The following is a 26,749-nucleotide window of genomic DNA, read 5'->3' on the forward strand; positions in this document are numbered from 1 at the left end:
CAGCTCTCTCAAGGTCATTGTTGGCTTCAGAGTGACATCCCAAACCAGTCTCCTGCTTGCCCGGCTGCTCAGTTTGGGAGGGCGACCTGATCTGGGGAGTGTCTCGGTGGTATGGTGCATCTTCCACTTCTTAATGACGGACTTCACTGTGCCGAGCGGGATAATCAGCTCCTTTGAAATTGTCTTGTACCCTTCTCCTGCTCTGTGCCTCTCTACCACTTTATCCTTGACTTCTTTCGAAAGCTCCTTTGTCTTCATGGTTGCTTTGTTGGATCACTATGCGAGCTGAAGCTTGAAAGTCTTTATATACCTGAGGGAAATTATCTCAAAGTTAAACCACTTTGAGTACACAAAGGCTGAAACCATTTCCTCATTTTGTGACCTTTCAAACAAATCATTTGCACCCAAGCTGATTTAGGGCTGCGTTAGCAAAGGGGTTGAATACTGAGAAGAATCTGTTTTTCCCTGTGAATCTTACTTGTTTATATTGTATATGCATGTTTTTTTTTTTACTTTATCAACGTGAAGTAGTTTGTGCAGATTCTACATGATTCGTGGTGCATGCAACAAAATGTGAAAGGGGGGTGAATACTTCTGCAAACCACTGTATATATATATATATATATTAATATATCTTATTTAACATCATCACATAATCAAAGAAAATGCAAAATCATATCGGAAATAAAGTCTACTGGAAGCCATAATAAAAGCACAGGACAGTATTTCATGTTAGATTTCTAAATGTCACATTTTTCCATGTGAAAAGTATATGGGAAAACTCCAAAGCAGTGACGTGTAATTCAATATGTTATCGTAACATTATTCCAGCAGGCTAGTTCTGAGTTTCATTGGTAAATTACACCTTTCTCATTTCTGCTTTGTGTCCTGGGGTGATTGCTATGAGGAAATAATGGGATTGTAAAATACAGTCTCCTGTAAACCTGGTGCCATTGTGTTGGGCACAGACTACAGCGAGGCAGCTCCCTGAAAATTAAAGGTCTGTTCTTTTAATTCGTTCTCATTTCATTGTCATTTTTCTTCTGAAGGTTTTAAAACATTTCTGTGATGTCCCCTTTGATCGTATATTTTTATATTTATATAAAATTATAAATTATATTTATATATTTTCATCAGCGTCTTCATCAGTGTTATTGAAACTAGAAGAGAGCGAGTCAAGCAGACCAGCGTTTGGGCTCTAGTGCCTTCATCAGTGTTATTGAAACTAGAAGAGAGCGAGTCAAGCAGACCAGCATTTGGGCTCTAGTGCCTTCATCAGTGTTATTGCAACTAGAAGAGAGCGAGTCAAGCAGACCAGCATTTGGGCTCTAGTGCTTCATCAGTGTTACTGAAACTAGTCAAGGACAGCATGCCTTCATCTGTTTGTTCAACGTTACTCTGCATGGCGTAGTGTTTACCTGAGATTCTTCGTTCCAGATTAGTTTGCATTGAGATCTCCAGGAGAAGAAGGATAAGCATGTCAGTCTTCAGCCTCTTGCTGATGATCGCCACGGCGAGGGTGGCTTTGGGCTTCCTTCCAACTGCAGAGGACAGTATCTCTCACACGGAGATCACGGAGAGAGCGATTCTGAGGAAGACCATGGCAGTCTTGAGAGAACTTGCTGCATCCACAGGGCGGGTTTTCGACATCGACAGCATTTCTGTGAGTCTTTGAAACAGATGTCAATCCAGAAGGGTTTGCTGGTGACTCGCACACTGTCCTTTTGACACTTTGAAGTTTTATTAAACTTTAAATGACAGCTAGCAATACCAGAAAAGGTATTAATGCGCATCTGTACAGATTTTTTGAGATTTTTTTTTTCTGAATGATGATGCATGCATGAATTTGATTTATTTCTTTATTTATTGGTTTGTCTGTTTATTTATTCATTAATGTATTAATTCTTTAACCAGGAATAAACTCATTGAGACTGAGGCCTCATTTACGAGGGGGTCCTGGCAAGATGACCGGCGACAGAAAGATAGACAGACAGACAGACAGACACACACACACAGACACACAGACACACAGACAGAGACACACAGACAGACACACAGACAGACACACAGACAGAGAGACACACACAGACACAGACACACAGACAGAGACACACACACACACACACACACACACACAGACACACACACACACACACACACACACACACACAGACAGACAGACACACAGACAGAGTGACACTGACAGACAGACACATACAGACAGACAGACACACACACACAGACAGACAGACACAGACACACACACACAGACAGACACAGACAGACAGACAGGAGAGACACACACACAGAGAGGACACACAGAACAGACAGACAGACACAGACAGACACAGACAGACACAGACACACACACAGACACACAGACAGACAGACACAGACACAGACAGACACACAGACAGACAGACAGACAGACAGACGACATAGACAGACAGACAGACAGACAGACAGACAGACAGACACACAGACAGACACACACAGACAGACAGACAGACACACAGACAGACACAGACACACAGACAGACACAGACAGACAGACACACAGACAGACACAGACAGAGACACAGACAGACAGACAGACAGACTGACAGACAGACTGGCAGCAGTAATTTCACTTTCATCATACAGTCAGTCTGGGATCAGAAACCTTATTTACTTTTCGATAGTACTTGGAAGCGCCTCATGAAAATACATGTCATCTCAATCATTGCTTCGAGGATGATCGCTCCATCCCGCATGCTCTGGTTTGAGTGCTCAGCAGCTGTGGAGAATCCTCTTGTGTGCAATCCTTTCGGCTCTCTCTCTCCGCAGGACATCGACAACCCCACCTCGGAAGAGATCTTCAGGGCTTACTACGGCAGAGAAGTGTCTCCCATCAAGTTTGAGCAGGCCATGCAGACCATCGAGGAAGCCAACGTCGACGTGGATCACTACCACCCCCTGAGCGCCAAGCACCACTTCGACTCGGAGAGCTTCGTGGAGGCCAAGAGCTACCTGCGGCGGAAAAGCTCGGGCGCCAAGGAGAACATAATGAAAGGGAACTATGAGAGCGGGCGCCGCCGCCTGGGGGAGATGCTGCACACCTTGCAGGTGAGCGCCAGGTCCACTCGGACGCGTTCTCTGCTCGAAAACCTGCCTGCGTGAGAGCCCTTCTCTCGCTCTCAGCTGGTTTATTCCCTCGGCTCCTCTCGGGTCAGGCTTTCTTTGTTTTGTAGGGGTTTGGAGCAGGACTCCCTCGTAATTTCCTAGTTATTACAATGTAAACACAGGGCCATGTGATGTATATATATATTTCTGGAGTCATGTCTTAATCCAGAATCCACAATTAGTAAGTTTAATACAAATGCTTTATTAAACTTTCAAATGACAGCCAGCAATTCATTGGAGTTTTGGAGACAGAGGTAGGAATCTTCAATGGACGAGCCTTGGTCATGTTCATCCCAATACAATCCTGAGAAAAAATAATTAAAAACAATTAAACTGACCCGTGATGATAGCGCCTTGTCTCGCAGGACTTCTACAGTCACAGCAACTGGATCGAACTGGGCTACACAGTTCCAAACCCAGACCTGATCGGAACCGGTGAGGGCATTGGAAACACAGCAGGTAAGACAACAGACACAGAGAATGACTGACTGACTCCCCCTCTCTCTAAACCAAACACCATAAACGATCATTCATTATCCCCTATACAGCAGTGTGCACATGCATTGGAACACACCATTGCTTCTGTAGTTTTGATTTGTTGTGTGTTATGACATCAAACCACGGGAACTAAAAATCCTTGTCAAAATAGGCAAATTATCTATTATCTATAATTGAACTGATGACTTTAACAGTAAGAGAAAAGGAACACAGCCACAAGTGATAAAAAGCCAGAGAGTTTTTAGCTACTGTTTGTATATCCCTGATTACTGAACAGATATTGAAACTGGCACCCCCTGAGGTTCATGCAGGTGGGTATATACAGGAGATCAATGGCGAATCTGGATGTGTTCTGAGAAACGTGCACACTGCTTTGCACATAGCATGCTGATTAATGCATTTACAATATATGTTTGTAAATGTAATTCATCAATGAAGCCTCAAGGCAAGGCTCTGGGCTTGTATGCACAACGGGACTGTGTTCGCTTAGTGTTTGTTTGTTTTTTTGCTGTGTTCTCGTTCCAGCTCTAAATCAGCCAACTTGCAGCGACTGCAACACAGAGACCTGTGAGGGGAACATACTGAACAACATCCTGCAGAGCAAGCTGATCACCACTGGATATTTCAGCCAGCTGCCGATAAAACCAGCCGGTAAATAAACTCCAGGCTTCAGCTCGCTCCGTTCTGCAGTCAGAGAGACAGGGTCTTCTTTTAATCCAAAACTCTGGTCTCGAACTCTGCATTCATCTGGACTTTCTTTAGCAAAGTGTATTAAAGCACAGAGAGGTCTGGTAAAGCATAGGGAAGCATTGTAAAGCACAGAGAGGTCTGGTAAAGCACAGGGAAGCATTGTAAAGCACAGAGAGGTCTGGTAAAGCATAGGGAAGCATTGTAAAGCACAGAGAGGTCTGGTAAAGCATAGGGAAGCATTATAAAGCACAGAGAGGTGTGGTAAAGCATAGGGAAGCATTGTAAAGCACAGAGAGGTCTGGTAAAGCACAGGGAAGCATTGTAAAGCACAGAGAGGTCTGGTAAAGCATAGGGAAGCATTGTAAAGCACAGAGAGGTCTGGTAAAGCATATGGAAGCATTGTAAAGCACAGAGAGGTCTGGTAAAGCATAGGGAAGCATTGTAAAGCACAGAGAGGTCTGGTAAAGCATAGGGAAGCATTGTAAAGCACAGAGAGGTCTGGTAAAGCATAGGGAAGCATTGTAAAGCACAGAGAGGTCTGGTAAAGCATAGGGAAGCATTGTAAAGCACAGAGAGGTCTGGTAAAGCATAGGGAAGCATTGTAAAGCACAGAGAGGTCTGGTAAAGCATAGGGAAGCATTGTAAAGCACAGAGAGGGTCTGGTAAAGCATAGGGGAAAGCATTGTAAAGCACAGAGAGGTCTGGTAAAGCATAGGAAAGCATTGTAAAGGACAGAGAGGTCTGGTAAAGCATAGGGAAGCATTGTAAAGCACGGGATCGTTGCTTGAAGATTCTCTGTGTTCCTCTGATCAGGGAAGTGTAGTCACGGAGGACCATGGGATATGACACGGAAAAGTAATGCGAAGGGGGGCATCAACAAGGACCACTACACCTCAGAGCACCGGTACCTGCACAAACAGGCAGCCGACGTCGCTGTGTCTGCCACAGAGGAGGTGCTAGAGGACATCAGGAACGCGGTCGGAGACAAAGCCTTCATCAAGTAAGATCATCAGAAGCTTTCCAACCTCTAGACTGGCCTGCAAACACAGCGCAGCTGTCCCCGCTCTCCCTTATAGAAGACTCCCATTTGGAAAAGCACTGCAAAGTGTACTAAAGCACAGCCAGAGCATGGTACAGCACAGAGAGGTGTGGTAAAGCATAGGGAAGCATTGTAAAGCACAGAGAGGTGTGGTAAAGCACAGGAAGCATTGTAAAGCACAGAAAGGTCTGGTAAAGCATAGGGAAGCATTGTAAAGCACAGAGAGGTCAGGTAAAGCACAGGGAAGCATTGTAAAGCACAGAGAGGTCTGGTAAAGCATAGGGAAGCATTGTAAAGCACAGAGAGGTCTGGTAAAGCATAGGGAAGCATTGTAAAGCACAGAGAGGTCTGGTAAAGCACACAGTCCAGTTCACTTCCATTTCAACTGGAACAACATCCCTGACACAGGTCGATACCGGCTAGCACCCTCTCACTGCACACTGCTGCTCTGCACCCCCGTCTGTCTGCAGGTTTCTGAATATCGAGAGCCCTGCATCTCTGTGCTTCGTTATCGATACGACGGGGAGCATGGGAGGTGAAATCGAAAACGCCAAGCAAAGAGCTTTCTCCATCATCGACAGCAAGAGAGGCACCCCTGACGAGCCGTCCACATACGTGCTGGTACCTTTCAACGACCCAGGTGTGTGTGCCTCCCCGTGCCGTGCACATACATTCTGGTACCCCCCAAGCACCCCCAAAATGCTATCCAATTAAATACCAATAAAAGCAGAGCACTGGCTGGGCTATTTGAGAGAATCTGCAAAGTATGTTTCATTTATTTCAATCGGTTTTTTTTTTGGTTTTTTTGTTGGTTATTCTTAAAGTGTTTGTTATTGGGTTTTTTTGTTGTTTTTTTTAGATTTTGGACCAGTCTACAAAACAAGTGATGCAAATATTTTCAAGGCAAGCATCAGTCTGCTGACAGCCAATGGTGGAGGAGACACACCTGAAATGTGTCTCTCTGGGATCCAGGTAAATACAGGACTGGTAAAAGCACAGCACAGTGTAATAAAGCACAGTAAACATAATGAACCAGCCCCCTTCTCAAAGCACAGTGAAGATAATGAACCAGCCCCCTTCTCAAAGCACAGAGAAGATAATGAACCAGCCCCCTTCTCAAAGCACAGAGAAGATAATGAACCAGCCCCCTTCTCAAAGCACAGTGAAGATAACGAACCAGCCCCCTTCTCAAAGCACAGTGAAGATAATGAACCAGCCCCCTTCTCAAAGCACAGAGAAGATAATGAACCAGCCCCCTTCTCAAAGCACAGTGAAGATAATGAACCAGCCCCCTTCTCAAAGCACAGTGAAGATAATGAACCAGCCCCCTTCTCAAAGCACAGAGAAGATAATGAACCAGCCCCCTTCTCAAAGCACAGTGAAGATAATGAACCAGCCCCCTTCTCAAAGCACAGTGAAGATAATGAACCAGCCCCCTTCTCAAAGCACAGAGAAGATAATGAACCAGCCCCCTTCTCAAAGCACAGAGAAGATAATGAACCAGCCCCCTTCTCAAAGCACAGAGAAGATAATGAACCAGCCCCCTTCTCAAAGCACAGTGAAGATAATGAACCAGCCCCCTTCTCAAAGCACAGAGAAGATAATGAACCAGCCCCCTTCTCAAAGCACAGAGAAGATAATGAACCAGCCCCCTTCTCAAAGCACAGTGAAGATAACGAACCAGCCCCCTTCTCAAAGCACAGTGAAGATAATGAACCAGCCCCCTTCTCAAAGCACAGAGAAGATAACGAACCAGCCCCCTTCTCAAAGCACAGTGAAGATAATGAACCAGCCCCCTTCTCAAAGCACAGAGAAGATAATGAACCAGCCCCCTTCTCAAAGCACAGTGAAGATAATGAACCAGCCCCCTTCTCAAAGCACAGAGAAGATAATGAACCAGACCCCTTCTCAAAGCACAGAGAAGATAATGAACCAGACCCCTTCTAAGAGTGTAGTGTGTTAGATACAGTACGACAATGAGATCTTGTATTCCACTGTCAGAGTGCAGTGTGGTAGATACAGCACAGCAATGAGATTTTATGATGTTCTTTTATTCCAGCTTGCTTTAATAAACTCACCCCCTTCCTCTGAGATCTACGTTTTTACCGATGCTCCTGCGAAAGATGGCTACCTGCGGAACAACATTCTCGCGCTCATGGAAAGCACAAAGTCTTCAGTAAGTTGCAAACTCACCGGATCAACGTATGTGATCTTTAACAGAAGAAAGAAAAAAGTTATTTCCAGCACCGCTGCAATTTTGTGAGGCTCAGTCTCTTTCTTTTTTTTTCAGGTCACTTTTTTGCTGACAAACGTTTTATATAGAAAGAAGAGAAGTGGCCAGCAGGGTCAGCAGGGGAGGGCAATGGGGATCGACACTCTCTACCAAGACCTGGCTGCCACTTCTGGAGGCCAGACCATTGAGACCACGAAGGCTTCACTGCAGCAGATAACTGCAGTTATATCAGACTCATCGACCTCCGCACTGGTAACGGGCTGGACATGGGAAACACTGCTGGAGAATTCAGAGAGGCAGGGAAGCACACAGACAGACAGGGGGACAGAGAGACAGAGAGACATACAGACAGACAGGCAGACAGACAGATATACAGAGAGAGACAGACAGACAGATAGACAGACAGGCAGGCAGACAGGCAGGCAGGCAGACAGAGAGACACACAGACAGTGAGGCAGACAGACAGACAGACAGACAGACAGACAGACAGACAGACAGACAGACAGACAGGCAGGCAGAGACAGACAGACAGACAGACAGACAGACAGACAGACAGACAGACAGACAGGCAGACAGAGAGACACACAGACAGTGAGGCAGACAGACAGACAGACAGACAGACAGACAGACAGACAGACAGACAGACAGACAGTGAGGCACACAGACAGGCAGGTAGAGAGACACACAGACAGGCAGGTAGAGAGACACACAGACAGGCAGGCAGACAGACAGACAGACAGACACACAGACAGTGAGGCAGGCAGGCAGACAGACAGACACACAGACAGACAGACAGACAGACAGACAGGCAGTTGAGCAGTAAGCCCCAATAAGATTTACACTCAACCCTTGCAATTCTTCTCCTTATTCTGAAGGACGTTTCTCCTGCTTTGTTGCCTCAGCATCATTTTTCCTTCCTTCTCTTTTGGCAGGTAACACTGTTTCAGGCAAAGAGCACACGGTTGAATGTCGGAAGCACATATTATTTCCACATCGACAAGTCAGTCACCAACATCACAGCTTACATCTCGGGCAGCATCCTCTCGTATACTCTCTCAAATCCCAGGGGTAAGATTGACTTTGCAGTTCAGGGGTGGAAATCGGACTCCTATTGCACAGCAGTGTCGCCCAGTCCAGATTTTACTACCAGCTTGATCAGCCCCAGTGTGTCTAGGGAACAAGCTCAGGTGTGTCTTATTATTAAACTCCTAGTGAAACCAGGAATGGATCACACATGCTGTGCAACGGGAGTCTCATTGCGTTGTTGATCACTGGTCAGTGTATCGTCACTGGAAAACCTTACTGTGACTGGCGGCTCTTTCAGGAGTTGAGCAGGACAGCTCGCTGCGGGACGGTCCCCTGGGCACCATGGAGAATCTGGGGAGGTTTTACATCCTGAGGCTCAGTGGTGATGTCGGGCAATGGCAGATCAACATCTCCTCCTACCAGGACTATAGCCTCAAAGTAACAGGTAGATTCTACTGGGTTACGAAGCTGCCTCTAATTAAAGCTGAGCCCATGTTGTTTGTACATCGCCGATCACTTTTACAGAAATCGGAAATTCTCACACTCTGAGCCTCTCGTGCAGGCAGGTATATATAAAGAATATCAACGACTAATCTTGAGGTGGTCTGATTTAAAAAAAAAAAAAACCCCAAAAAAACCAGACATGATGAGGAGCCTTCGGCTTTTTCTTCTTGTTTTCGTTGAGCGTTTTTTCGTGTTTCTTTATGGTTTGTTTGATGTCTTCCAGGTCAGAGCATCGTGAGCTTCCTCTACAGCTTTGTTGAGCCGTTTGAAGGGCCTCACCCTGGTCTGGGTCCCATTGAAGGAAGACCACAGACTGGTATTATTATTATTATTATTATTATTATTATTATTATTATTTAACAAGTTGTGTAAAATCTCCCAGCTCTTGTGTATTTATTTATTTATTTATTACTCTAAACACCTTCCTTGCTCCACAGGCCAAAACGTTACAATGGTGCTGAGGGTGACCGGGCTGACTGTGTATAAAACGTTTGCTGTGAAAAACGTCTCTTTCGCGGCCCCTGATGGCTCTCTGATCGGAGGCAGCCCCGCGATGCCAGCGCTGTCGAGCGGGCTTTACTATGTCTACGTGGAGCGTTTCCTGGGGCAGGAGTTTGCCCTGGTGGTGACCGGGCAGGACAACGGCTCCAGTGAGTTCCGAAGACAGTCCAACACTCGCATAACCTCGTCGCGCATCTCAGTGCAGGTGAGCGGCCTTCTGTCATCATTAGCAGCGCTGCCATTGGCTTCCTAATCGATCATCGACTGATTGTTGCATCTTTAATTGTTAGGACTCTGCAGGTACTGTTAAAAGAAAAATTAAATTTCTCTCTTTTTTTAAAAAAAAAAAAATCAGGAATAATAACAAATGGGAATTCTCCAGATTGGGTGTGATTTTTCAACAGGTGGAGGCGAACTCAACTTTCGAGCCCGGAAAGCAATACACCATCCCGTTCACCGTGGCGACCAGCGGCACGGGAGGCACGTACAGCGTCCGGGTGCGGGACGACAAGGGGTTCGTCTTGAGTGCAGCGTCCAGGTGAGTGTGCCTTCCGCTCAAGAAAACACGCCGCCCAGATTCACTCCTCATTGTATTTGTGTAATACTTCTCCTTACAAGGTAGAGAGTACATTTTCAACGGTTGCAATAAGTACCTGTTGCACTATCCACAGGTTTCGTGATGTTTCAGTAAAGATCTCGAGTCTGGCTTAAAATGAATAAAATCCATGACTCTGAAAGGGAAGTGGTTTCTTGGGGAATTTTGTGAAGCACTGGAAATAAAGGTTGAAGCAGAGCTAGCCTAGCCGAGCGTGTGTCTCTCGGTGCACGCGTTCCCAATTCGAGTGAAAGTCAAAGGTAGAGATGGTCCCACTTCTCATTTACTTCAGAGTGTGGTTAGCCCGCATATTAAGCATGCTCTCTCATCCTCTCAGTATCTATCTGGAAGAGAACAGAACCAAGCAAGGCGAGATGACTTTTCAGAGTCCCAACGGAACCGAGTCTGGGACCAGTGTCACGGTAACAATAGAAGTGGAATCGCCTGACTTGACTGACATGAACTACGCTCTCCTGCAACTGACCATAGCCAGAGAGGTAAGCGGGCTGATCCATGCCTGGTCTTTGCTCCAACCCCCTGTTCTAAATGGTCCAATCGCACCTGGGCGTTCACAGCATGAAGGTGGAATTTGATAACTTTTCTTTCTCTGGGTTTAAAGATCGGATTTTGGGGGGATTGCTTTGAAACCTCCTGCCAGTGCTTCCCCTTCCTTCATTAATAAAGAGATCTGAATCTTGCTGATTAAGTCTGAAGCCCACAATAAGAAGTCTGGTGAGACGGGACGGGGTGCTTTTTGCTAAATATTTGACTGACAAAAATACTTGGTGTAAAAAATTGGACGCGCTGAACACGTACGTTGTTTGACATGATAATGCTGAGTAGATTGCATTGTTATAAGCCACTGTTAATACAAGCGCGAAACACACAAGACGCTCCACAGAACATTCCGCAGATATCTACTTAACTTGTCCGCAGTTTCAAGCAGATTTTCCCTCAGGTTTGGACCGTCTCCTCCACTCCTGAGTTGGAAGCTTCTCGCGAATGTCGGCTTGTTACTGTTCCTCCCGTCGTTGCAGGTGGTGGATTTTGACCCGCCCATCTGCACCCTGGTCTTCATCAACGAAAACTGCTCCACAAACTGCGCTGGTGAGACGTGGGCACTCTGTGCCCAGGTGAGGGACAGCGGCGTGGGCGTGCAAAGAATCTATACCCGGCTGGGCAACGGCACGCTGAACACGAGCGTGGTGTGGGAGGGAGGAGTCAACACCACACTCGTCAACTACACCGCGTCCTGCTGCTCCAACGAGGTGAGCATCATCGCCGTGGACAACGCCGGGAACGTCGGGAAGTACCACTATTCTGCCAGAGGGATCCCGGGAGCAACTCCCTATCCAGACACCTTTGGGAAAGGGCAGCCTGGTGCAGTGGTGGGCTCAGCTCTGCTTTGCAGCAGCTTGCTGGCTCTGCTAGCGCTGTACACATTTTAGTCACAGTGTGTGTGTAGTTAACAAAATAATTGCCCAAGTGTCGCTCATCGTCGTGCCCTTCAATACGTTATTTTTTACTCTGCCAGCTCTCGCACGTTTGAAAAACGCACGTCTGCCGTCTGAACCCTTTCAGCTCTGGCGTGTTAACGCACGCCATCGGAAAACCACGTTGGAACCTCAAGGGACACCCAGGTCCCAGTCTGAGGTCATGCGGAAGATATACATAAAGATTTTTTTTTGTCCCGTTCTCGTGCATGTATGTATACTCAATGCAGGTTTTTTTTTATTCTGTAACTTCATTTCGCATTCTTCAGCTGGACGGAAATCATCCAGGACTGATTGACTGTCACCATGTCACTTCCTGGGTCAGCGACTAAAGAGCGCGTCAGTCAACCCGGGAGGCAGCAGACGATTCGTTAATGACAGGAAAAGGAGATGTTAATAAACGGGGTGGGACAATTTCACGCTCCAGTTGACCTAGGAACTTGGCTGCAGGTTTAAACAGCGATCGCGTTAACCCAGCTGTTGTGAAAGGGAAGCCCTGTTTGTTACAGCGAGGCTTCCCTTTCCAAACTTCACATCGGAGTCTTGTGGAGCTGTTTTGTTAACTACAAACGCTTTGAAAGAATCTGGGCTTCATATGAAAGTATGACCCTCAGGTAAGAGAGAGATGTTGAATTGAAAGCTGATTTAGGGACCACTGAACAATAATTATAACAAAACTAGAACAGGATTTATAGGGTTTATAGAGAGTGTCTGACTGTCCTTCTGGTTTATATATATATATATATATATATATATATATATATATATATATATATATATATATATATATATAGATATTATATATGTTTACCTTTCTTTCTACACAGATGAAGAATTGTTTTTCTCTGAAACGTGTTGAAATAAAATATTTTTTTGGATCATTAGACCTTTTATATATTATTATGAATTGTCAAATGACTGCTGTCCAATTACTTCATTCCAATTAAAAAAAATAATAACTGAAATTCTTCTGATCCCAGCAGTGTTTGATTTTAATGCTGTATTAAACAAACATTATGAACATTACAATGAGCTCCGAGTATTTCATTCAATATGCCGGCAGCTGATTGTGAAAGCGTCGAGTGTTGAGCGTGTCTCTGGCTTGTCCTCTTGGTGAAGTGTTTGTGGAGAGTGATTGGAGGGTATCCTGTCGGATCCTGCTTCTCCCCGGATAGAGAGCTGCTTGTGGGGTTCAGTTCTCTGTGCTCTCCAGTCTCGAGTGCAGAACGTCCAGCCCGACAAGACTTGCCCCTGCCCAGCGCCCGACTGGACGCGTCTAATTCAACAGGACAGAGTCCAACTGGGTTTCAAAGGGCATTGTGTTTTAGATGTGACTTCTTCACCTGCTAGTGTATTCCATGCGTTTATAATCCTCTGACTTCTATTCACCCGTCTCGCTGTGTTTGGAGGAGGGGGAGGTTGAACCAAATTCAAAACGAGTCACTTTAATATAGAATACATAAGTCTGTAAATGATAATAATACAACGGACAAGAATCATTTCATTCAAAATCTTTTATTTGTTGCCCATCACGAATTTGACAGCTGCAAAACGCAATCTCTCACCCATACAGATGTGGCTGCAGTCTGTGTAGCTGCGATGGTGTTGCATGATGGGTAGATAATGAACTTGGCGGTTGCTGAAGTCAGTGGGGTGCGCTAGCGGTCAGGCAGCCTGTCTGTCTGTCTGTCTGTCCGGGTCGGGCCGTGTGGCTTGGGGCTCAGTTGCTGGCGATAGTGCTCTGGATCCAGTCAGTGAAGTTGCACACCTTGGTGTAGACGCCGGGGTGGTTCTGCTCAGCGCAGCCGTACCCCCAGGACACGATGCCCTGCAGCGCACCGTCACACACAACCGGACCCCCGGAGTCACCCTGGAGAGAGAGGAGGGGCGCCGTCACAGCTTCATAGACACCACTGACAGGGTCTCAGTGATTCATCAGGGTATTGATGGTTGATCACTGTATTGATTGGTGCATTGATCCATGTATTGATGGTGTCTCAGTGTATGGATAGTGTATTGATAGTTGTATTGATGGTTGTATTGATCAGTGTCTTGGTGCAGTGACTGTACCTGGCAGGAGTCCTTGCCCCCCTCCAGGTATCCCGCGCAGAACATGTTGGGAGTGATCATGCCAGGGTAGGAGTTCTCACAGTCCCGCTCGGACAGGATCGGGATCTCCAGGCACTGCAGGAGGTCACGGTTATCATCTGAGAATTAATAATATTAATATTAATAATAGTAACAATATTAATAATATAATGATGATGGTGATGATGATGATGATGAGGGCGCTCACTGGCGTTCATGGTGTTGCCCCACCCGCTCACTCTACACATGGTGCCGGCGGGGGGGCAGCTGGTTGGCACGGCAATGGGCTGCACGTTCTCGCTGAGCAGGGCGGGGCGGGACAGCTTGATGAGCATGATGTCATTGTCGATGTTGTAGGCGTTGTAGCGCGGGTGCCGGATCACTTTAGCGGAGCTGATGAACTCCTCGGTGCCCTCGGTAGCCTTGATGTTGTGCTCGCCCAGGCGCACCTCGATGCGGCTATCGGGAGGAAAAAGACTCTGTAAGAATACTCAGAACTGCAGGGTGAGCCTGGAAATGTAACTCTACAGCATGAAGCCAGGAGGCAGTCCTAAGTGCTTCCACTTTACTATACCTGACCCACCCCCCGCCTCGCTCCGAGAGGCACTTACGATTTGTAGCAGTGAGCAGCAGACAGCACCCACTCGTCGTTGATGAGGGACCCGCCGCAGAAGTGATAGCCGGCGTTCAGAGACACCTGCCAGGGCTGGGAGTGGGGCTGGCACTCGTACCCGCCGACGATCTTGTCATCGTCGATAGCCACTGTGAGAGAGGAGGGGAAAGGGGGTGGGGGGCAGAGTGAGGTCATGCAAACGTCTCAATAGTGCGATGATCGCAGGTCTGATTGGTGTCGGGCTGACAGTAGAACTCGCAGTCCAAGCCAGTCACAGCCAGGCGCTGTCCGGAATCCCGTGGTGCTGAAACCATTCACGCGAGTGCGGTTGAGTTTTTAAACACAGGACCGGACAAGACCGAGACACCAGGCACTCAATACATTGCTACTTTTTTTAAACTTTTTTTTTTTTAAACTATGAGTCAATTATTCTTTTTAACCCCCGTACAGAGACACGCGTAACTCAGCGCGTGTTGCTGCAAACGGGTTCCTCATAAGAAATGCATTTGAGAGCGACTCAAGTAGCACGAGGAGGAAACGGACCACTTGGATGATCAGACCTGTCACTACATTGTAAACCCTGCGCCATGCACCTCATTGCAAAAACACAGGATCTACTGAGCATCGTTCTGCATTTGTGGATCAATGGTATATATACACACGCACACGCACACATGCTGCTCTGCTCGCTCTGTATTTCCCACCCTTCGGGGTTTCTTCAGCAGTAGCTGCGCGCTGGCGCCTCTCTTTAACCCAGGCAGTGAAAGTAGCTTATTTATTCGAGATGCATCTCGGTAACATTAACTAGCGCAGCTTCAGTCTCATTAAAACCCGGAATGGTTCCTCAGCTTTGCAGAAGGGCACATTTCCTGCTGCCTTGTGTCTTTCTCTCTCATGCTCACCTGCAGCGCCCAACAGGAGAAGAAAGACCAGAGACCTCATCGTTGCTTGTCACGGTGCTGTTTGAGGGGAGCTGGCCGGCCGGGGCATTTATAGGAGAGGGAACTGCACTGGGCAGCCGCCCAGAGAGAGCCTCGTCACTGAAACACACGGCGCGGTAATTATTAACTCGTATCAAACCGATAGCGCCGTCCAAGAGCGAGACAGCCATTGATTATCAGTCAATGATTGATAGAAATAATTTGCAATGCAGAAGCACATATAGAGATCATGTATATTTGTTTTAAATTGAACACCCATGATATCTTATGTATTTATTATTATTTATCGTTATGCTATTTTACAATTATTTATTCATGTGTTCACTTTGAAACACACACACACACACACACACACACACAACTATATATATATATATATATATATATATATATATATACATGATATCTTCTTATAATGGTATACACTTTACTACATTTGAAGAAGTAAACTTATAGCACAAAAATAAAAAGTCCTTCTTTAGCCGTGTGTGAAGAGAGCAGACGCCGAGACACATAGCGGTTTCTCAATTCTCTGTGCGGGTGTTGAATGCCGCTTTCTCCCGGTGAGTGTAAAGCAGGTCGGTGTTGTGAAGGTCACAGCGGCGCTGTCGTGGGAAATACCACCTGTGGGTTGTTTAGTTGCTCTGGTGGGATTTCACCCGGACTCGAGTGTTTCCAGCGCGGTCTATATGCGTTCAAACCGCTCTTGAATATACCGGACCTCAATTCCCGTTTGTCAAATCCAATTCCAATAATTTTAGGACGTTTCAGACTAGTTTAGAATTACGTATGGAATAGATTATTATTATTATTATTATTATTATTATTATTATAATATCACGATCGCAAAGTAAATATATTCGCACTGAATTCAGCGACAATGCGATGGGACTGTGTTTCCCGTCAGGCAACAGGATAAGGCATTTGCGTTTATAATCCATGCAGACACCCTGGGACACTTTGAAGAGAATATATATATCTATCTATCTATCTATCTATCTATCTATCTATCTATCTATCTATCTATCTATCTATCTATCTATCTATATATATATATATATATATATATATATATAGTATATGAATTCCTTTTAAAATCAATTCCCAACCCCAATTCCCGTTCTCTTCTAATCGATTCTGATCACTAATCAATATCGATTCCGCAGTTCCAGTCAGGAATTAGGAATCGCTTTTGAAAAGGATTTGGAGGTGGAATTGAAATTGACAAACGGGAATGGAGGTCCAGTATATTCAAGAGCGGTTTGAACGCATATAGACCGCGCTGGAAACACTCGAGTCCGGGTGAAATCCCACCAGAGCAACTAAACAACCCACAGGTGGTATTTCCCACGACAGCGCCGCTGTGACCTTCACAACACCGACCTGCTTTACACTCACCGGGAGAAAGCGGCATTCAACACCCGCACAGAGAATTGAGAAACCGCTATGTGTCTCGGCGTCTGCTCTCTTCACACACGGCTAAAGAAGGACTTTTTAAATCAATCATTCAAATGTGTGTGTACCATTATATGGTATATATATATATATATATATATATATATATATATATATATATATATATATATATGATGTGTGTGTTTCAAAGTGAACACATGAATAAATCATTATCATTAAATACTAATAAATACATAAGAAGATATCATGGGTGTTCAATTTAAAACAAATATTAATGATCTCTATATGTGCCACCCTTTTATTTTTATTATCCAATCAGTACTTTTGAAACGTCCGAAAATGAGTATATTTAAGTTGTATTCATTTTGATGTATTCACCTTAAATTGTGCGGAATTTACTGCACGAACTCTCTTCAAAGTGTCCCAGGGTGTCTGTGTGGATTATAAACGCAAACGCCTTATCCTGTAGCCTAACGGCTTCAGCTCCAATGTATTTACTTTGCGATCGTGATATGACAATAATAATAATAATAATAATAAATAATAATAATAATAATAATAATAATAATAATTCCATACGCAATTCAAAACTAGTCTGAAACGTCCTAAAATGGTGATCAGTCCGGCGTTGCAGGATTCTATTGACACAGAGCCGCAGACGAAAGAAGGTGTGCCGATTTCTCCTGAAAAATTCAGTTAGTGGTGTACCATTATATGGTATAAATGTGTATGTATATATATATATATATATATATATATATATATATATATGTGTGTGTGTGTGTGTGTGTGTGTGTGTTCAAAGTGAACACATGAATAAATCATTGTAAAATAGCATAACGATAAATAATAATAAATACATAAGATATCATGGGTGTTCAATTTAAAACAAATATACATGATCTCTATATGTGCTTCTGCATTGCAAATTATTTCTATCAATCATTGACTGATAATCAATGGCTGTCTCGCTCTTGGACGGCGCTATCGGTTTGATACGAGTTAATAATTACCGCGCCGTGTGTTTCAGTGACGAGGCTCTCTCTGGGCGGCTGCCCAGTGCAGTTCCCGCTCCTATAAATGCCCCGGCCGGCTAGCTCCCCTCAAACAGCACCGTGACAAGCAACGATGAGGTCTCTGGTCTTTCTTCTCCTGTTGGGCGCTGCAGGTGAGCATGAGAGAGAAAGACACAAGGCAGCAGGAAATGTGCCCTTCTGCAAAGCTGAGGAACCATTCCGGGTTTTAATGAGACTGAAGCTGCGCTAGTTAATGTTACCGAGATGCATCTCGAATAAATAAGCTACTTTCACTGCCTGGGTTAAAGAGAGGCGCCAGCGCGCAGCTACTGCTGAAGAAACCCCGAAGGGTGGGAAATACAGAGCGAGCAGAGCAGCATGTGTGGGTGTGCGTGTGTATATATACCATTGATCCACAAATGCAGAACGATGCTCAGTAGATCCTGTGTTTTTGCAATGAGGTGCATGGCGCAGGGTTTACAATGTAGTGACAGGTCTGATCATCCAAGTGGTCCGTTTCCTCCTCGTGCTACTTGAGTCGCTCTCAAATGCATTTCTTATGAGGAACCCGTTTGCAGCAACACGCGCTGAGTTACGCGTGTCTCTGTACGGGGGTTAAAAAGAATAATTGACTCATAGTTTAAAAAAAAAAAAGTTTAAAAAAAGTAGCAATGTATTGAGTGCCTGGTGTCTCGGTCTGGTCCGGTCCTGTGTTTAAAAACTCAACCGCACTCGCGTGAATGGTTTCAGCACCACGGGATTCCGGACAGCGCCTGGCTGTGACTGGCTTGGACTGCGAGTTCTACTGTCAGCCCGACACCAATCAGACCTGCGATCATCGCACTGCTGAGACGTTTGCATGACCTCACTCTGCCCCCCCCCCCCTTTCCCCTCCTCTCTCACAGTGGCTATCGACGATGACAAGATCGTCGGCGGGTACGAGTGCCAGCCCCACTCCCAGCCCTGGCAGGTGTCTCTGAACGCCGGCTATCACTTCTGCGGCGGGTCCCTCATCAACGACGAGTGGGTGCTGTCTGCTGCTCACTGCTACAAATCGTAAGTGCCTCTCGGAGCGAGGCGGGGGGTGGGTCAGGTATAGTAAAGTGGAAGCACTTAGGACTGCCTCCTGGCTTCATGCTGTAGAGTTACATTTCCAGGCTCACCCTGCAGTTCTGAGTATTCTTACAGAGTCTTTTTCCTCCCGATAGCCGCATCGAGGTGCGCCTGGGCGAGCACAACATCAAGGCTACCGAGGGCACCGAGGAGTTCATCAGCTCCGCTAAAGTGATCCGGCACCCGCGCTACAACGCCTACAACATCGACAATGACATCATGCTCATCAAGCTGTCCCGCCCCGCCCTGCTCAGCGAGAACGTGCAGCCCATTGCCGTGCCAACCAGCTGCCCCCCCGCCGGCACCATGTGTAGAGTGAGCGGGTGGGGCAACACCATGAACGCCAGTGAGCGCCCTCATCATCATCATCATCACCATCATCAGTATTATTAATATTGTTACTATTATTAATATTAATATTATTAATTCTCAGATGATAACCGTGACCTCCTGCAGTGCCTGGAGATCCCGATCCTGTCCGAGCGGGACTGTGAGAACTCCTACCCCGGCATGATCACTCCCAACATGTTCTGCGCGGGATACCTGGAGGGGGGCAAGGACTCCTGCCAGGTACAGTCACTGCACCAAGACACTGATCAATACAACTATCAATACACTATCCATACACTGAGACACCATCAATACACTTGATCAATACAACCATCAATACACCGAGACACCATCAATACATGGATCAATGCACCGATCAATACAGTGATCCACCATCAATACCCTGATGAATCACTGAGACCCTGTCAGTGGTGTCTATGAAGCTGTGACGGCGCCCCTCCTCTCTCTCCAGGGTGACTCCGGGGGTCCGGTTGTGTGTGACGGTGCGCTGCAGGGCATCGTGTCCTGGGGGTACGGCTGCGCTGAGCAGAACCACCCCGGCGTCTACACCAAGGTGTGCAACTTCACTGACTGGATCCAGAGCACCATCGCCAGCAACTGAGCCCCAAGCCACACGGCCCGACCCGGACAGACAGACAGACAGACAGGCTGCCTGACCGCTAGCGCACCCCACTGACTTCAGCAACCGCCAAGTTCATTATCTACCCATCATGCAACACCATCGCAGCTACACAGACTGCAGCCACATCTGTATGGGTGAGAGATTGCGTTTTGCAGCTGTCAAATTCGTGATGGGCAACAAATAAAAGATTTTGAATGAAATGATTCTTGTCCGTTGTATTATTATCATTTACAGACTTATGTATTCTATATTAAAGTGACTCGTTTTGAATTTGGTTCAACCTCCCCCTCCTCCAAACACAGCGAGACGGGTGAATAGAAGTCAGAGGATTATAAACGCATGGAATACACTAGCAGGTGAAGAAGTCACATCTAAAACACAATGCCCTTTGAAACCCAGTTGGACTCTGTCCTGTTGAATTAGACGCGTCCAGTCGGGAGCTGGGCAGGGGCAAGTCTTGTCGGGCTGGACGGTCTCCTCTCATTCCCAAACTGTGCGTGCATTCTGCACTCGAGACTGGAGAGCACAGAGAACTGAACCCCACAAGCAGCTCTCTATCCGGGGAGAAGCAGGATCTCCACAAACACTTCACCAAGAGGACAAGCCAGAGACACGCTCAACACTCGACGCTTTCTTCAGAGAGCAGCTCAACAGAAATAGCCAGACTGATTGGCATTCCACACCCACACCCACACCTTTATTTCCAGTCGTCACAGTGCTCTCAATCGCCCCTCAATACAGTTTTGGCCAAACGTTTCGCTTCATTAAATCAATTGAAACCTGCTGAACGATATCACGCTACCATATCGCACGCCGCCGCCTTGTAGATTTCCACATACTTGACGAAAAACTGGCAAATTGAAAAATAATTGCATTTCAAAATCTAAACACGAAATACTACTACGGCGTCCTGACGTCGGGTTTATTTGCAAGATCGTTGTGTCATTTCTGTTGATTACATGAGTTCAATTAAAAAAAAAAAAAAATCTAATTACTTCATTTTTTTTTTTTTTTTTTATTTAAAATGGTCTCAATTATAAAATTCCAGGCGATGCTAAACTGTACCTGTAGCTCTAGTGTCAATACGGTAAGCGTCCACTAGAGGGCTCTTTCAGTTTAATCGTATTTAAATTCCACTACTTCAGTGTGTCGATCGAGTTCATTTTATGTCTGTAGAACCAGGGGAAAAAAAAAAAAAAATCCCACACACACACCCGAAGCATTAGTCTTATTTATTGCTAGATTTATGTCCAGTCTCTCTCCCTCAGTAACCTGTGCAGTGCAGAGCTCTCCTCCTGGGGGTCAGTCTCCCCCAGCAGCCCTGCTCCGGGTCACCTCCTCGCGGTAGCCGTGGAGCAGCTGGTTCAGCAGTGTGCCGTCGCTGTCGGGCCGGCGGGTGACCAGCGGGGGGAAGGGGTTGCCCCGCAGCTCCAGCACGGCCATCTTCGCCCTGTCCAGAGAGTCTCGGTTCGGAATCTGGAAGACCCGCGTGTATCCGTGTTGCTCGGACCCCAGCCGCGGGACCAGAACCTTGAAGAGTTTGTGTACAAGATCCTTCTCCTGGAAAAGGGAATAATAATAATAATAATAATAATAATAATAATAATAATAATAATAATACTATCCTGTTAATAAAGCAAGAGGTTAGAGAATGGATTTTAAAGATGGTCAGCACTCTTAAAGGGAGGGGCCAGTGATCCTGTTAATAAAGATAATAAGAGGTGAGAGAATGGATTTTAAAGATAGTCAGTGCTCCTTTAAAGGGAGGGGCCAGTGATCCTGTTAATAAAGCTAATAAGAGGTGAGAGAATGGATTTGAAAGATGGTCAGCGCTCCTTTAAAGGGAGGGGCCAGTGATCCTGTTAATAAAGCTAATAAGAGGTGAGAGAATGGGTTTGAAAGCCTTGGTTTCTTAGTACAGTGCAATCGTAAACATTAAAATATTGAAAAGGGAAATTATACACGGAAAGACAGTAGCAGTGAATAACCACTCCAGGTTCACAGCACGCTTCTCCTGCGTCTCAGTGCTCAGCTGTATATATTTTTGTTTGAGGTTAGACGTTGAAACTTACTGTGAGCCAGAAGCTGGCCATCTTCATCGCCTTCTCGTCCGTGTCGCCTTTCTTCGCGTAGTCGATCAGCTGGAATCAAAAACACATGCACCGTCACTGGAGACCGGGGAGAACTCCGTTGATTTATTTTTTAATGTTTCAAGTTTATATATCCAAAACTGTGAAAGCACAGGGAAGCATTGTAAAGCACAGAGAGGTGTGGTAAAGCAGAGGGAAGCATTGTAAAGCACAGAGAGGTCTGGTAAAGCATAGGGAAGCATTGTAAAGCACAGAGAGGTCTGGTAAAGCACAGGGAAGCATTGTAAAGCACAGAGAGGTGTGGTAAAGCATAGAGAAGCATTGTAAAGCACAGAGAGGTGTGGTAAAGCATAGGGAAGCATTGTAAAGCACAGAGAGGTCTGGTAAAGCATAGAGAAGCATTGTAAAGCACAGAGAGGTCTGGTAAAGCATAGGGAAGCATTGTAAAGCACAGAGAGGTCTGGTAAAGCATAGGGAAGCATTGTAAAGCACAGAGAGGTCTGGTAAAGCATAGGGAAGCATTGTAAAGCACAGAGAGGTCTGGTAAAGCATAGGGAAGCATTGTAAAGCATATTAAGACATGGCGCTCACCTTTTCAGCGTATATCCGAACTTCATCGGCTTGGGCCCACGTCGTCTCAATCCGTTCGTGTCTGACCAGCCCGGTTAAAATGTTCCGAAGCATATTGATCCGAGACTCCGGACCGAGACCCATCCTCCGCCCATACCGGCCATGAGCGATCAGAGCCGGGAGAGTGAGCCGCATCGCGCCGGGGAATGGACGAGTGAAGAACTACTCGAAATCAATGCAAACTGATCTGAGCCGAAGCTGCTTTGCTGTGAAGGGCTGTGTGGCGTGTTGAATTGTTTTGGATGGTTAGTTGCACTGAAAGAAATGTCAGCTTTGCAAACCAACGCGTCTCCTCCTGACCGCAGCCACCTTGTGTACCACTTTTAATAGTGTCCGATAGGAAACTAAATGCAGTCGAGGTGAAACGAGTTCCGCTGCCCCTGTTAGCAGCGCGTCAGTGTCACGAATTATTATAAAGAAGCTCTCTGGAAACCTGGCTGTCCAATCGAGTAAGGAGACGCGTGTTTTAAAAAGAAACCAACTTTGAACAGGCTGTGCATTTTTAACATTCTCATAAAAAAATACTCAACTGCGATTCATCAGCCCGCCGGCAAGAGCAATACAGCAGTCCAAGCGCGACACCTTCTGGTACTTCTGGGGACTGCATGTGGATTAGAACTAATCACGTTAATGATTCACTTATTGAAAATCATTAAACACACACTATATATATATATATATATATATATATATATATATATATATATATATATATATATATATATATAATAATAATGTAACTAACAGGTAATATAGATATTATATATGTTCTATATAATTTTCTTAATTAATATGTTAGAATAATCTACATTAATGATTTAGATTCTGGTATAGTAAGCAAACTTGTTAAATTTGCAGACGACACAAAAGTAGGAGGAGTGGCAAACACTGTTGCAGCAGCAAAGGTCATTCAAAATGATCTAGACAAGATTCAGAACTGGGCAGACACATGGCAAATGACATTTAATAGAGAAAAGTGTAAGGTACTGCACGCAGGAAATAAAAATGTACATTATAAATATCATATGGGAGATATTGAAATTGGAGAAGGAATCTATGAAAAAGACCTAGGAGTTTTTGTTGACTCAGAAATGTCTTCATCAAGACAATGTGGGGAAGCTATAAAAAAGGCTAACAAGATGCTCGGATACATTGTGAAAAGTGTTGAATTTAAATCAAGGGAAGTAATGTTAAAACTGTACAATGCACTAGTAAGACCTCATCTTGAATATTGTGTTCAGTTCTGGTCACCTCACTATAAAAAAGATATTGCTGCTCTAGAAAGAGTGCAAAGAAGAGCGACCAGAATTATTCCGGGCTTAAAAGGCATGTCATATGCAGACAGGCTAAAAGAATTGAATCTGTTCAGTCTTGAACAAAGAAGACTACGTGGTGACCTAATTCAAGCATTCAAAATTCTAAAAGGTATTGACAGTGTCGACCCAAGGGACTTTTTCAGCCTGAAAAAAGAAACAAGGACCAGGGGTCACAAATGGAGATTAGACAAAGGGGCATTCAGAACAGAAAATAGGAGACACTTTTTTACACAGAGAATTGTGAGGGTCTGGAATCAACTCCCCAGAAATGTTGTTGAAGCTGACACCCTGGGATCCTTCAAGAAGCTGCTTGATGAGATTTTGGGATCAATAAGCTACTAACAACCAAACGAGCAAGATGGGCCGAATGGCCTCCTCTCGTTTGTAAACTTTCTTATGTTCTTAATCAGAAAAATAAATGTATATACACGGCCCCTATTGTGTTAGCCTGTATACAGTTCTGCACATTATGCTTCGCTTGCAAATATAGTTACTGTTCAGAGGACACGTTCAAATGATCTAACTTCGCTACCCCCCCCCCCGGTGAAAACAGAAATGTAACACAAACTCCGAGACCTTAGAAAGAAACCTCACAGCTGTGACGTGGACATGACCCGCCCGTAGGGCTTCAAAGCAGCGAGCGCACTGGATACAAGTGTGGGTGTAAATAAATGAATAAATGAATAATTATCATGATGAAAGCACACACACAACAGGCAGAAGTATCGTCCAGTGAATTTTAATGAGCAATACCACTCCAATACAGGATCGTTTCATTTCTTATTTCACACACACGTGCTCCTTTCAGTGTCTCTGCAGCCCCCCTCTTCCTTCTCCTGTCTAATTGAACAAGGGAGGGCAAAGCCAGGGGCCACACAAACCACAAAACAAATTCAATGGAGGTTAAGGAACCTCTAGTTTCTTTAGGAGAGGGGGAACTGGGGGCCCCCCTATTCGTAAAAAAACATTTTTTTTTGTTTTGTTCAAAATCACCAAATTAGTTTGTTTAGTTATTTAAAAAAAAAAAAAAAAAAAACACACAGGCAGTCTTGCTGTGTGTGATGGTCACATTCAGTTCAGCTTTTCTGCACAGATTTTAAAACTGCTTGTTTTTATAAAATAGTAAATTAGAAAAAAAAAACATCACATCTGGGTAACAGCTTTCAAGGAGAGAGATATACATCTATCCATAGATCTACCTATCGAGATGATCTATCGATCTCCTTGAACGCTGTTACCCAGTTGTGATTATTTTTCTAATTTGTTGTTAGATAAACAAGCAGCTTTCAAATGATTATTAATAACAATACTATTATTATTATTATTAGTATTATTATTATTATTATATTAAAGTAACAGACTCTAAAGGAGTTGCTTCTCTTCAATCCTTTCAGTAAAGTTCTATGGGCTTGTTCCAGGAAGCAGTTCACTTAACCCAGTTCATCTCCATCAACAAAATAAAAGCACCGTTTAATCACAGCGACTCGCTGAGCGGATTCTACTAAACTTCATGGCCCAGTCTTCAAAACACACACACGTTATACAACAAGGAAAAATCGGATTGCTCGCTTGCTGGCTAAGCCTGTACCAATTGCCGACAGCGCTTTGAGAAACAGGCCCTTGACTTTCATACAAGAGAGAAACAAAACCACAAATATTTCTTAAAAAAAAAACCAAAACAAATAATAATAATAATAATAATAATAATGACTCCGTGTTTCATATGACCAACGGCAGGGAGTGATCCACAGTGGAGCGATCCACAGTGGAGCGGTGGCAGAATTCCTGGTTTTCCATTCCAATTCCCCATTCCCTTGTGATCACCCCCAAACACGTCACTTCCCCGCTCAAGGCACTGGAAAAAGTCTGGATTGAGGAACAGGAATATCGGCCCACAACTTCTCCACTTGTACAACGTTCCACCTTCGTTATTCATTTTTTATAACCACCCACATTAAAATGGAAATAAAACCAGGACAGCCATCTTGGAACATTTGTGTGCGAGAAAAAAAATTAACTACTTTTTGACATGTTAGAAAATCAAAATTTGATTTAAAATCCCAAACAACTTTTTTTTTTTTTTTTTTACAGTACTGATCAAGCAATTATTATTATTATTATTATTATTATTATTATTATCGCACACTGCAGTTTCAATATCCTTATGGTCAAGCGGTAATTTTAGGCCATTTAAAAAAAAAAAAAAAAAACCTTCCCCCGGTTACAAACAAGTTGGAGCTAAGTGAACAGTACAAGACCGTTTCACTGGGCTTGACTGGTCAAGTGCTGGTCCGAGATCGGGGAGCGAAGGACACAGCGACTGGACAAAACGAGACACCCAGACTCAGGAAATCAAACCTTCATCCCCCACCTGCTGGACAGACACAGGTTGCTCACACACTGCCACACGCAACTCAAAATGGTTTCAATTGTTTTTTTTAAGTGTAAAAATCGTTTTTTTCCCTGAGCGAGTCACTTCACATCCTTGTGCTCCGCCCTTCAGACGAGACGTAAAACAAACGAGGTCCTATTGGAAGAGACTCTGCAGCAGCAGGTGATGATGCAGGGTTCACCCCCCTAGTCTAAGTCTCTTTGGATAAGCATCTGAATGACTAATTCATAATTATTAGATAAGCTTGTGGGCGATTTTATATTATATAGATATACATGGCAGTGTGAGCAAACTGGGTCCAAACAACAATATTTTATGATTTTTTTCAGAAATTCACCGAAAGAAAACACACACTGGATTCACAGCAAAGCCGAGACGTCTCAAATCACATTGAAGAGCAACATTTACACTGAACTCCGA

General features: G+C 44.9%; 4 protein-coding genes across 4 annotated transcripts; 2 read left to right on the top strand and 2 right to left on the bottom strand.

The window, feature by feature from the left end:
* The first annotated feature begins 1,477 nt into the window (after positions 1 to 1,477).
* On the top strand, positions 1,478 to 11,696 carry LOC121298569 (von Willebrand factor A domain-containing protein 7-like). The gene is made up of 16 exons (XM_041225697.1): positions 1,478 to 1,663; positions 2,827 to 3,105; positions 3,528 to 3,621; positions 4,186 to 4,311; positions 5,164 to 5,350; positions 5,860 to 6,029; positions 6,249 to 6,361; positions 7,449 to 7,565; positions 7,680 to 7,874; positions 8,555 to 8,690; positions 8,947 to 9,093; positions 9,376 to 9,468; positions 9,590 to 9,858; positions 10,058 to 10,191; positions 10,586 to 10,745; positions 11,286 to 11,696. The coding sequence occupies exons 1-16, from the start codon at positions 1,478 to 1,480 to the stop codon at positions 11,694 to 11,696; spliced, it is 2,817 nt and encodes a 938-aa protein (XP_041081631.1).
* Positions 11,697 to 13,309: 1,613 nt separating this feature from the next.
* Positions 13,310 to 15,390, bottom strand: LOC121299004 (trypsin-1-like). Its single transcript, XM_041226430.1, has 5 exons — positions 15,345 to 15,390; positions 14,441 to 14,591; positions 14,038 to 14,288; positions 13,812 to 13,948; positions 13,310 to 13,611 (listed from the first exon to the last, which is right to left on the bottom strand). Exons 1-5 carry the CDS (start codon positions 15,382 to 15,384, stop codon positions 13,462 to 13,464), a joined length of 729 nt encoding a protein of 242 aa, XP_041082364.1. The 5' UTR covers positions 15,385 to 15,390; the 3' UTR covers positions 13,310 to 13,461.
* Positions 15,391 to 17,921: 2,531 nt separating this feature from the next.
* Positions 17,922 to 20,032, top strand: LOC121299002 (trypsin-1-like). Its single transcript, XM_041226429.1, has 5 exons — positions 17,922 to 17,967; positions 18,721 to 18,871; positions 19,024 to 19,274; positions 19,362 to 19,498; positions 19,731 to 20,032. The coding sequence occupies exons 1-5, from the start codon at positions 17,928 to 17,930 to the stop codon at positions 19,878 to 19,880; spliced, it is 729 nt and encodes a 242-aa protein (XP_041082363.1). The 5' UTR covers positions 17,922 to 17,927; the 3' UTR covers positions 19,881 to 20,032.
* A 1,086-nt stretch (positions 20,033 to 21,118) lies between these two features.
* On the bottom strand, positions 21,119 to 22,959 carry mrpl17 (mitochondrial ribosomal protein L17). Its single transcript, XM_041226431.1, has 3 exons — positions 22,583 to 22,959; positions 21,974 to 22,042; positions 21,119 to 21,461 (listed from the first exon to the last, which is right to left on the bottom strand). The coding sequence occupies exons 1-3, from the start codon at positions 22,754 to 22,756 to the stop codon at positions 21,204 to 21,206; spliced, it is 501 nt and encodes a 166-aa protein (XP_041082365.1). The 5' UTR covers positions 22,757 to 22,959; the 3' UTR covers positions 21,119 to 21,203.
* Between the last annotated feature and the right edge of the window lie 3,790 nt (positions 22,960 to 26,749).

This window comes from Polyodon spathula, chromosome 24 (assembly GCF_017654505.1).
Source record: "Polyodon spathula isolate WHYD16114869_AA chromosome 24, ASM1765450v1, whole genome shotgun sequence".
NCBI lineage: Eukaryota > Metazoa > Chordata > Actinopteri > Acipenseriformes > Polyodontidae > Polyodon > Polyodon spathula.